Source organism: Barbatula barbatula (genome assembly GCF_947034865.1).
Source record: "Barbatula barbatula genome assembly, chromosome: 6".
Classification (NCBI taxonomy): domain Eukaryota; kingdom Metazoa; phylum Chordata; class Actinopteri; order Cypriniformes; family Nemacheilidae; genus Barbatula; species Barbatula barbatula.
This window is the reverse complement of record NC_136765.1, coordinates 19231914-19244525: the sequence shown is the minus strand read 5'-3', so window position 1 is coordinate 19244525 and position 12612 is coordinate 19231914. Positions and strand designations below refer to the sequence as shown.

The 12612-nt window shown below is 36.7% G+C and overlaps 2 protein-coding genes across 3 annotated transcripts; both read left to right on the top strand.

Annotated features, from left to right (window-relative positions):
- Positions 1-236: 236 nt before the first annotated feature.
- lnc.lemp (lncRNA encoded micropeptide) lies at positions 237-422 on the top strand (the record flags this gene model as incomplete). The annotated part of the gene is made up of 1 exon (XM_079458533.1): positions 237-422. The coding sequence occupies exon 1, from the start codon at positions 252-254 to the stop codon at positions 420-422; it is 171 nt and encodes a 56-aa protein (XP_079314659.1). The 5' UTR covers positions 237-251.
- A 2762-nt stretch (positions 423-3184) lies between these two features.
- On the top strand, positions 3185-10650 carry nphp1 (nephronophthisis 1). 2 transcript variants are annotated; one of them, XM_079459506.1, is made up of 20 exons: positions 3185-3406; positions 3720-3784; positions 3915-3975; positions 4077-4195; positions 4455-4689; positions 4775-4876; positions 5410-5492; positions 6037-6079; positions 6203-6287; positions 6524-6618; positions 6733-6861; positions 7520-7594; positions 7708-7818; positions 8195-8277; positions 8359-8435; positions 9254-9356; positions 9441-9553; positions 9650-9723; positions 10018-10062; positions 10229-10650. In XM_079459506.1, the coding sequence occupies exons 1-20, from the start codon at positions 3341-3343 to the stop codon at positions 10505-10507; spliced, it is 2043 nt and encodes a 680-aa protein (XP_079315632.1). In that variant the 5' UTR covers positions 3185-3340; the 3' UTR covers positions 10508-10650. The 2 variants fall into 2 exon arrangements, with proteins under 2 accessions (XP_079315632.1, XP_079315633.1); XM_079459507.1 differs by having other exon boundaries at positions 3190-3406; positions 9829-10062; positions 10229-10649.
- The last annotated feature ends 1962 nt before the right edge of the window (positions 10651-12612 follow it).

Genomic DNA, 12612 nt, shown 5'->3' with positions numbered 1-12612 from the left:
TACTAACCAGGAAAAAGCACGATTATGTTTTTATTAACAAAAACGTGTTTCATCCTTACCAACAACGAACAAATGCATTAATATAAAATTATATACAGTACTATAGAAAGACGTTTCTTTGTCGTGTTTTACTTTTACTCTGACAGTTGTCCTCGAGGTTCTAGGCACGCCCATGTCACGTGATACGCTTTCATTCACGCACTGGTTTCCACTAACCAGTCAAACACGAGCTGTGGTAAACGGAGGTGAATATGGCCGATGTGTCGGAGAGGGCATTACAAGTCGCTATCCTTGTTTCGTTTGGCGCTGGTTTTGTGGCCGGGTGGCAGGCAAACAGAATGCGACGACGATTCTTGGACTGGCGGAAGAAGCGTTTACAGGAGAAACTCGCAGAAACACAGAAGAAGCTGGACCTGTCATGACTGATCACAAATCCTACCGGGTAAGACATGTGTTAGTCATAGTCTAACCAATAAAACAAGCGAGTTCATTTGTGCACAGTGGATTATAATGACGTTTATACAAAATGTTATTTTATTTGGTTTTTGTATTATCTTTAAGGTTTTCTGCACGCTAACTTTCTAGTGCCAAACAATGCCAGTGAAAGTAAGATGACAGTATTCCTGCACTTCACAACCGGAATGAGGGATCTGCATTAAATAACAGCACCTCTCCAGTATTTATTACATGAGATCAAGCGTTCAACCTTGGAATAATAGCACAATCAATCCACTGGCTGGAGCAAAGCATTGTAAAGACTGTAAACACTTAGCAAAATGTTTTATTTGTAAGATTTTCTTTCTATTATGTTTGTTCAAGCCATAAATCATATTGTTTTCGTGACTGTGCTTTATCCATGTCTTTGGCAGTTGAAATAAAATAAAATATTTTATAACTGCACCTGTTGACTCTGCTATATAAAACATTAAACTATGCAGTATGGATATGTTTGCAATCAGTCGGGATTTAAGAAAGTCATAAAGCAACACATAGTAGTTTTCATTCTGTTTCATTTATTAATGTCATTCATTACATTAAATACCATTGGATCACTGTTTTATTTTTCCATATACAAATTTAAATGAACAACTTTTCCAAGAAACCTGTTTGACTAGGTTAGGCCATCACAGCCCAACCCAGCACATAGATCAGTAATACAAGTTCTCTATTTATTACAGGTATAGTTTATACTAAAACACTGAAAATGCAAGATCACTTAGATCCCTACATATCACCATTCACACCAGCATTATATAGACCCGTGCTTTCATGTAGCCTGCTTCCCGGCCACTCCAAGTTATGTTAATGTTGGTAAAGCTGAGTAAAATATATGTTACAGTTAATGTATGCTTTGTGTCCCATATTTGCATATTTTGGCGGCATGAAAAGAAGACATATGGCTTCCTTTGTCTACCTAAATGAAATAATTTCTATTTGACCATTGTGAGATTTAAAAAAAGTGTCACAATTGTGTGAGAACCTACTTAATGTTAAATTACTTGAATTTAATACCTACACATTTGAGTATGTAATTAAATGTTTAGGAAAATGTGCCAATTAAAAAATAAAACTTTTGGCTTTATGTTTTCTACAAAGGATGCCCCATTTGACAGATATTAGAGGGCTTGCATCTGAACTCTTCACATGTTCCAATGCACACTAAAGGTTCAGAACATACAGGGTGCTTCTCAATATGTTTCTCCGTCCTATGACTTACACAAAATGATCGAGCTCGACCATCTTTAAAGACTCAATTCTCTAATTGCACTGGTAAGAGGCGAGGGTCGAAGAGAAAGGAGGCTTTCTGAGTTATGAGCGAGGATACCCAGGGGTTTCAATTGCGGATTTTCACAAAATTCTTGGAGTCTCCAGTCTTCCGAAACTTTTACCTTAATCCACACCCTAACCTACCTCTAACCGTATAAACTACCTATGATTGTAACATGATGATGTCAGACTCGAAGCCAAACCTTGCACAAGAATGAATACTCCTTTTTTTATTTAAAGAAATCTTTGAAAGTAGCAAAATTATACAGATCACACAAAGAGGAAAAGAAAAAAATAGATTAATAAATAATAATAAAAATGAATACTCCCCCTCCTGCAAATCGTCACATCTTTAGACCATATTCAAACTCATAAATGTGATAATTTAGCATTTTATCATTGTAAATGTTGACCGATGTCAGACAGTATAGTTAATACTCATATAGATAATTTATTAATAATGGGGGTTAGTCTCGCAATATACAATTTAAAAAGAATACACAATATATTTGATCATAATATGCATAACTATACACTATTTATTAAAAACAGGCTTATATAAAGAACATGCTTCTTTAATGTATTTTGGATCAAATCAATGCAAGCTTGGTGAACAGAAATTACTTTTAAACAGTAGTGTACGTCCAACAGAATAATTCTAGCATTATTTTTAATTGATTTTTTTCCACTGTAGTATTTACAATTTTCACTTAAAACAACTGGATGATTGAGACTTTGGGATAATGATGTTTGTTCCAATATACTTTTTTTAAATGCAAGAAACTAGTTTATTGGATATTAAAAATATAAATCGTGACAAGACCAGCTCTCATTCTCTTTCATTTTTCAACGATTTCAGTGCAGTTTACATAGTTGCGTCCAGTAGGTGGCGGCAAGGGACTGTTAGGAGTGAGTCTCTCCAAGTGAACCTGTCTATGGCAAGCCGTTTTGACATATAAACCTATGGTTTGACTACCCATAAAATATATTTTAGATAGTTTCAATTGTAAATCTCACGTCACACAACAGCAGATTCGACTAGGTGCAGGCACAATTCAGATATCTTAAAATATAATTGTGACTAGTCGAAACTGAATTCGAGATATCTTTAAATACTTTGCGTGACGAGATAATTTTAGATATCTATGACATCATTACAGATATCTCAAATAGAGTTTTGACTCGTCAAAACATATTTACAGATATCTCGAATCAGATATCTTACTAGCGCAATTATAATTGCAGATATCTCTAATTATCAATTTGACTAGTGAAATTATAATTATGACTTGTCGAAATACAATTGAAACTATCTAAAATATATTTTATGGATAGTCAAACCATAGGTTTATATGTCAAAACGGCTTGCCATATATGCGCTCCCTCGCGCACAATGATGAGATCATATTGGCGGCGCACAGTAGTCGTATCTTAGCAACCAAAACAGGCGCGTTTCTCATGGCGCCGTTGTTGTTTCTGTTTTGATAAATACGAGCACGAGGTACAGAATCACGTACTCAAAACGCTGTCACAATCAGGTCTGCTGTCGTTTTGTGCCTATGACGGATGTAAGATGCCCCCAAAAAGGAGAGGACCTCTTCAAACTGTTCAAAGAGAGACGGATGACATGAAAAGAAAGGTTGAATTTACTCTTTCGTTTGGAAGCAATGGCATTAGAAAACTGATTGCACAAAATAAGCTACAATAATTTTTATAAAACGTTTTACAGTTGCGCTTAAATCATATTATTTAATCAAATTAAGCATTGCACATATAATCTTATACAAGAGTGAAAAGACGTTATTGTACTTGTACAGCCATGGTAACCACAAATGAACCGTTGTTTCAGTGCATGAGCCATAATTTAACCTTGATGTTTGTAATAAAACAAAAAAACATGGTTGAACTGCATTAAAACCACAAGGGAAAATATTTATGTATCTGTCTTGTAGGTGGATGCTTTTGCGCAGGAGGCTGGTGTACCAGGTACACCAAACAGGACAGAGACCTTTAAAAGGTAGGCTACAGTAGACTGATTCTCCATATATTTTGTGTAAGCATCATTCAATCGCTTAAGGATACATACTTAGATTTCTAAAGTATCTTGCACACAACCAGTGTTTTCTATAACCATATTTGCCTTTCAGGTGCAAAGAGTTACAGCTTGCAGTGGCGGATATTATGAAGACTCTAAGGAAATTATCTAAAGTAACACCCCGGTCTATAATTCAATATAGCAGTGATATATTATAACAAATAATTGCTGTGTCATATTATTGATGAATTTGCACACTGCTGTGGGTGATCAGGTAGATGAGCCGGCTCCAGTGGGGAACTATGACCAGTGTAAGAGGGAAGAGGAGAGGCGTTTGTTGACCCTACAGGAACATCTACAGTCTCTAGCTTTTGACCTGCAGCCTCTGGATGAGTATGTAAATCTGCACATTAAAAACAAACAGCATCCAGTTGTCTGTGTAACCATTTACAGGGAAGAAGATATGTAGACAGAAATACCTCTGGTCTAGTTTTTGTTTTTGCCTGAATTTACAGGAGATGCATATTTGCAGGAGGCATCCACTGTGCTGTTATATGTTAATCAACATATTTATGTTTCAGCATTTTTTCAGTTACCAATTTCTTCAAAACAATTACATGTATTACTAAATCTCTGTTTCCTGGCCATGTAGGGATGCTGGACCTAGTTCATCTCAGGCAGAACAGGAGAGTGACGAGGAAGATAGTGAAGATGGCAGCTCAGAGGACGAACGTTGTGGAGAAGAAGTTCATGATGATTATGTTGCTAATGCTGATGAAGATAATGAGGATACAGATGTTGGTCCATCTGAAACAGGACAGGGATCTGTTTCCTATGTTGCTCTCAGTGCGTTTACTGGGGAGGAGGAGGGAGACCTAAATGTTCAGGTGACCAAAGTAAAATCGGCTAATTTTTATAGAACAATATGTATTCAATCTTATGTATTCCTGTACTAAGTGTAGTTTCTTCTAGAAAGGGGAGGTTTTGAAAATTATCTCCAAGAATAAGGATGGCTGGTGGCTGGCACGTAATTCAGCTGGACAGAAGGGTGTGGTGCCCAAAACATTTTTAAAGGTGAGTCTAGTTTAGCCCAACATTATCACGTCGCAAATCTCTGATGAGCCAGCAGAGCCTACACCAGTACACACTACAGTTTATATCTCAAACCAATCCTAGATCATGCTTTTGTTACTTTGAAAGACTTTGGGTAAGGACAGTAATTTATTGAAAGTCTAAAATAATAAAATGTTTTAATGTCCGATCGGCATCAAGAATCTGTGTTAAAGGAGTAGTTCACCCCCAAAACTACATTTACATTTACTGACTTTCTTTCTCCTGCAGAAAACTGAAGAAGATGCTTTGAAGAATGTTGGTAACCAAAAAACGTCGTCCCTTATTCACTTCTATTGTATGGACACAAAACCAATGCAAGTCAATTTGGACCAACAGTTTCTGTTACCAACATTCTTCAAAAAAAAATCTTTTGTGTACTGGAGAAGAAAGAAAGTCATACAGTATTGATGACTTTTTGGGGGTGAGCTATTCCTTTGAGATAATTTCCCCTGATAAATCACAGTTTGATGGAAAAAGCAGATGTGACTTTTCAGTTGGAGTCTCAGCAAGAAAGTGAGGAAGAGAATGAAGATGAGGGAGAAAGTGAAGAGGAGACTGAGTCTGAACCTAAGTCCAGGTGATATTCCATTCCTCTCCACTAGAGAGCAGCATTGTTTTCACATTCTATCCACGTTGCCTTATAAAGTTCTGTTTGCTGTTGTGTCTTTTGTTTCTTTATTAACGTTATTGATTAAATAAGTTACATAGTTTGTCTATATCTTAATTAATGGTAAAATTCTGTCATCACTTACCTTCCAAATCTGTATACATTTCTTTGTTCTGATGAACAAAGAGAAAGATATTTGGAAGAAATGCTTCTAACCAGACAGATTTTGCCCCCCATTGACTTCCATAGTTGGAATACATACAATGCTTGTCAAAAGTGCCGCAGAACTGTTTGCTGTCCTACATTCTTCAAAATGATAAAGTAATTTGTCCTACTATGGGGGGCAAAATCGGTCTGGTTTAAAGCATTCTTGTTCCAAATATCTTTCTCTGTGTTCATCAGAACAAAAAGATTTATACAGATTTGGAACAACTCAAAGGTGAGTAAACGATGACAGAATTTTCCTTTTTGGGTGAAGTTTCCCTTCAATATGTATTTATATTTTTCCAATCAGCAAAACATCCAACTGGGACACGGTGCGGAAGGCTATTACTGAGGTATACTCTTTACCTTTAATACAACTTACTTTTGACTAACTCCCTTCTAAACCACACAAACACATAATAATAGAGTACCTTAAAATACGCGGCCACACATTCAAAATCATGTTGTATTTGCAGATAGATGCCACTGACGTCCTGGCAGCGATGGGTGCCATTCCGTCAGGCTTCAGACCCTCCACTCTCTCCAGACTTCTTGAAGAAGGTCACTAAAATCTAGACTAGTAGCCCTCCTAGTGCATAGCTCAGTTTAGGCCAGCTGCATCAGACTTTGCGTATCAGGGGTAGTAAATATTTTAACATTAAAAGTTAGACATTGAGCTTAAACACGTTAAAGTAGTACATGCAGTACAGTTTTTTCATGTATGTAGGATGCTATTATATCTGTATTACGTGTAGTTATACAAAAAGTTATATATCTTATGTGTTTGTGTTGAGCAGGAACTTCCTACAGGATGAGTCACTTCATTCAGCCGAAGCTTAGCCAATCACAGCTCTCTTTTAAAGATCTCCATCTAGACCCAGACACAGGGAAGGTATCTACCTAAAACACAGTCACAAACATTAGTCATTTATTATGTACAAAGTAAACATTTGTTTCTCCTTTTAAAATGTTGAATATTTATGATTTTGTGTGTCTGTTTGTCAAGGTTCACAGTCGTACATCTAGAGTGAGTTTAACCCTGACCCTGTGGAGCTGTAGAATGATCCCCCCCCCCGGGGTTGGCTTACAGGTGCTCAGCAGGCACGTTCGCCTGTGTGCGTTTAATGGAACTCAGGTGATATGCTGACACACATTTTCACATATACCACCAAAATCTATGGCGCCCTTTATCATCTGAATGAATAGTGTATTTACATATTACATGTGGAAAAGCATATGTAATTTCAATTGGGTGCGGGATAGAATGTGACATCATATGATAGTCATGGGGCAATGTAAACAGGGCGTAACCATTTAAACCAAACACAAATACCATAGAATAATATGATTAATGACAACAGTTTGGACCTGTTAAGGCACAGTCCAAACTAAATACTAGGAGTATTTGAGTCAAGCAAATTACGTTCTGTCATATTTTTCTTTGGGAGATCAAATATGTTTGTCTTTCTCTGTTCTGGATTTGATTTGTTCAGCCTTTTTTCTTATTATTATTGCTTATCTTCATGAATTTTAAATATTTGACAGAGGAGCCCAAGGTATTTCTCAGTCAAGCTCTATGTTGTCATTAAATATCCAATAATTATTATATACAGTTAATATTTGCTTTACTATTTATGAATAAGTCATTTAAAAAGCCTAACAGCAATTCTAAAGCACATTCAAAACCATTGCCTTGTATAAACTGGTATCAAGTGACACAGATACAGTATGTGTACATAGCACCATTGTTTTCCCTCTTTGTTCCAATTGAAGTTGAATATTTTCTCTGTCAGGTTTTGAGCAACATTCACACAGTCAGAGCCACTTACAACTCAAAGAGCCCCAAGTCATGGAGCTTTTCTCCAAGGGTAAGAATCATACCCAAGCTCACATAAATGAACTTATACGTACTCACATACACGTGCACTTCTTTCTTCATAGTTTAATCTGCTATTCTCCCATATGTGTGCTTGTATTTTAGATGACTGGAATGCTTCCTTGTCTACTGGATGGAGATTGTTTTCTGCGTTGTGATTCTGAATCTCCTGATCTCGGGATTCTGTTTGAATTGGGTGTAACGTACATAAGAAATGTGAGCAGCAATTCCTCGCAAGAATAATTCTCATTGTGTGATCATTCGCATGTCAATAGCACCAGCTCTGTTTCTTGAGGATATCTGACCTCAACATTTATCTATTTCATTAATTCGTTCCGTTAACAAACAAGAAACACCAGCGTGAGGTCATTGTTTCATTTGTTGTGCCCAATGATGATTTAGTACCACATAGCTGTGAATTACTGGTTGTGCTGAAGTAACTGCATTCTATGAGTTACAGAATAAGAGAGTTCTGTGAGTCAGCGGTTCTGTAGAAATAAGAGGGATTTGTGTGTCAGTTATTCAATAGGAGTGTTAAGTTTCTGTATGTCAGTAGTGGCAGGGAAGTGAAAGTGTTTGTGCTCTGTTACAGTCCACAGGAGAGAGAGGAGATCTAAGCTGTGGTTGGGCCTTCTTAAAACTGTTTGATGAAAGTGGAGCCCCCATTGCTCTACGGTACAAGCACACACAATATTACAGAATGTAAGAAATCTTCTGTAATTCTATTGTTTTTTGACGCTGTTTATATGTGTGCAGAACACAAGAGCTCACGATTCATGGTGGCACACCATTTGAAAGAGAAACAGATTTGGACAGCATATCCACTAAGAGAGGTAACAATTGCCACAAAACACACACAGACTTTTCATAGATATAATGATTTTTACTCTGTACAAACTTTATATTCTATTCCCTAACCCTACCCCTAAACGTAACCATCACAGAAAACATTCTGCATTTTTACATTTTGAAATAAACATTTAGTTTGATAAATAAACTCATCAAACAAATCATCTCATTGGGACCAAAAAATGCCCCCATCAGGTCAAAAATTGCTGGTATTACTATCTTTGTTTACCAGGACCAAACATTGAGCCACAGAAAATTATTATTATCAAATTATTTGCTGAATTAACTACTTATGGGTATGTGTTTAGATAAAATTACCATTTTGTTTCATTCTGTGAACTGCTTACAATACGTTGTCCAAATTTTAAATAAAACTATTGTTACGATTTGCATTTATTTGCAGAAATAAAAACTGGAGAAACAGGTCAAAAAACACAGAAAATATGCTCTGTATTTTTTCAGACCTCAAATACTGCAAAGAAAATAAGTTTGTATTCACGTTTAAGCAATACAACAGTAATATTTGTACATATATCTAGAAAAAAAGTTCTTAAAATTTAAACAATTGTTTAGCACAGTTGTCATGTGTCTTGTCATGCTGTCAGTCTTTCACATTGCTGTTGGGTGTTTTGACTTAATGTTACCTACTCCTGAGGTTTGAGTTTGTAGAAATTCAACAGACACTGGACTGAAATGGCCACAATACATCTAGAAATGCTGATTAAATTAATTTTTTTAAATCTTTTCTCAACTTTTCCGCAGCTGTATAAAACACAAAATCATCTCACCGTTTTCTTCACAGGGGCCTCCACTGGTGTACTTCAGCAGATGTTGCTGTCCAGAAAACAGTCCAAACTCCTTGTTAAACTCAAATCAGTTAACAAACGTAGGAGGGAACTTCTGAAGTAAATAGTCAAATTCTCTCACTTGAATTTTGTAGAAGATATGTGTATGAAGCAGTAATAGCTTTTTCCTTTATGTTCCATAAGTCTCCTGCCTGACACCATAGTTGGAAGTTTGTCCTCACTGCAACTTCTAGCAATATACAGGCAAATACTGGCTGATGCTCTTTTGCTTGACAGAGTCACAATGCAGAGTGCAGGTATAACACAAAAACACAGATGTCCTTAAAAGAATTCAATTAAATTAACTTCTAAAAAAAGGCAATGGATATTTTCTGTGTTGTTCTCTTTCTTAGATCTAATCTGCAACTCAGTTTTAGCTTCCTTCCCTAATGTGCTGGATCAGCCGGATCTGATGGATGCATTTAGGGTAAGACATACACACACGATCATGATGGGGATTATAAATGGGACAGTTCATCCAAAAATGAGTTGTTCCAAATCTATGTACATTTCTTTGTTCTGATGAACGCAGAGAAAGATATTCAGAAGAATGCTTGAAACCGAACAATTCTTGGACCCCATTGACTACCATAATAGGAAAAATGACAATGGAAGTCAAAAGTGCCGCAGAACTGTTTGCTTTCATACATTCTTCAAAATATCTTCTTTTGCGTTCAACAGAACAAAGAAATTTATGAAGCAATTTTTCCCATTTTGACAGAAGTCGTGGACAGAATCAGAGAGTAACCTTAGACGCTCTGACAAGGTACAGTAAAGCCTGTGTGAATAAACCTTATATCTTTCAGAACTTACTCTAGATTTTTGTATTCATTCATGGAGCTCACATAAAAAAGTGTGTGTTTGTGTGTGGTTGCATGTTTCAGAGGTTTACGAGGTTTATTCATGCTACAATGTGTTTTTGTGTATTACAGAGGGACATTAATGTGTTAAAGCAGTTGTTTGTGAGCGTATATATGAGCAGTGTGTATCCTTTGTTGTATTCTGCGGCGATGCCCGCTCCCTGCTGGGCTGATGAGGACGTGGAGTCTCAACGTGCTCGCTTTATCTACAACCCTTCCCAAAAACTCTCACAAGGAACCATGCTGTCATCTCAATGTACACAGCAAGCCTTTGACATCACACAGGTTGCGTTTGACTTCGCCAGCACTGACAGAATTGCGACTGACTTACAATGTCAGCCTTGTCAATAGCAGATCTACCAGATCAGAAACTGTTTTACACCATACAATTTCACGAATCAGTTCCAAAACCTAACAGAACATATCTTTAATAAAGGTTTGCATTTAATGTTTGACCTTTTGTATTTATATACTAAATAAATAGTTGAACTATTATGAGTTTGTTTTATCCCGCTCACACCCAGCACAAGAAAAAGCGTTTGACATTAAATGTTATGATGAAGAAATTACACCCACGCGTGTGTACACCTCCAGTGAAAAGTCTTGAACACACCTACTTGTTTTTATGGTTACTTTAACCACAGTTTACAGTAAGTCTTCAAATCTAGACTTCAGATGGAAGTATTTTGGACGGAAAAATTATGTTAAAAATGATCTTAAATATTTGCCTATGAAGTACAGTTGCAGAAAAGCAAGACAATTACATTTCTAAAAAACTAAGTTTAAGCCTTTGCATTACATAAAAAAAATACATGTTCAGTCAAAAGTCTATAAAAAGATCGATTTGTACTCCTTTGCCTGACAGTGCATCTCATGTCAGAATTGAATCTCGTCTATTCCTTAAATAATGACTTCCCACCTTCTTCTTTCTCTTGTACTTCGTCACACACAGGTATACAGGGTTTAAGTACACAAGAGTGGAATACGTTGAATAAGTGGCGTATTAACGCCAGTGGAATCTTTCACTCACACCACTTATTCAACATATCTCATACCTATTTAGAAGCTAATTCCCATCATTTCATTTGTTTCTGACATGCTGCCTCGCCCAGCCATCCTTAGGTGTGGCATAAGATCCTTACAGGTTAAAACATGAATCAGTTTTAAACGTTTTGAATTTAGAAAAAATAAGTATCAGTTATGTAAATGGTGTGAGACATGCCAGCTGAAAGTATAATTCAATATTGACCCTTTTAAGAGCTTAAAATATGCATTCCTGTGGTGTGACCCATGTTTATGCATTGTGTATCTAAACCCAGCGGTATGCAGATCACATAAGCTGAATGAACACTGAGGAGGACAGTCCCGCCTATTATTGTAGTGGTCAATCACGTAGTTTTTTGAGCTATTGATGAATTTTATTCTTCAAATCATGAATATTATCTTACATTTACAAAATGAGTTTCTTTCAATTCCTAATGAATTCAATGAGGAATTGTGTAAACGCTCACCCTATTTATGAACAAGACTGTGTTTGTCTAGACTTATTCCTTTGTGTGGAGGTCAGTAAACCTCCGCATAACCACACTCCTTTTAAAAATCGATTCATTGAATATAACTGATCAATTGATTCATAATTAGCTTTGGAGTAGAAGAATCATAAGAGGACACTGACGGAGAGGAATGGAGAGTATGCTGTGTATTGATTTTGCAGTACTGGAGTTTAACCGGTATTGTTATTCAGTGTTTTAAATGTACTTGCACAATCAGTCTTCAAGACCTTTATCGCCTTAAAGAGAGCATTTATCTGCCGCCGTAAATACCAGAACAATGTGAACATGAAGGTGCGGGTTTGCAGGTGTTCATATTTCATCACAGCAAAGGAAAATTGAGTTCGTAAGATGACACGCCTGGGTGGCCTGCTGCTGTGGTGATAGAAAAGTATTGGAGCCCAAAGTCAACACACACACACACACATTTTGGAACTGTCTAAATAGTAATCGAACTTGTGTAAACACTTTGGTTTTTATTTCAGATAAATGTAAAGAGACACTGTGTAAACTTGGAAATGATACACCATCAGAACATTCTCTAAGCACATGCACATAAATGGCGCCAGTTCTGAGGTGAAACCCTTATGAGTGCTCAAATACTGTATGATTTATATTCAGTGGTATAGTCATACATGCTGTGAATATATAAAACACAAAGTCGCTGTGTTTGTGTATATGCTAAGCGTTCTATAAACAGCAGTAGAAAAATATTTGCTCATAAATATTTCATGTCATTTTTACTTGAGGTAACCGGATCAGATCAGGCACAAACAGGCATTGTTCAGAGAGATTACAAGTGTTCCCATGAGCAACCAGGTGTGTGTACCTGTATGTGTGTCTCGGTCAGACACACGATCCGCCAGCCAGTCAGACAAAAGTCATTTCTGTAAGAGCCGGTCTGTT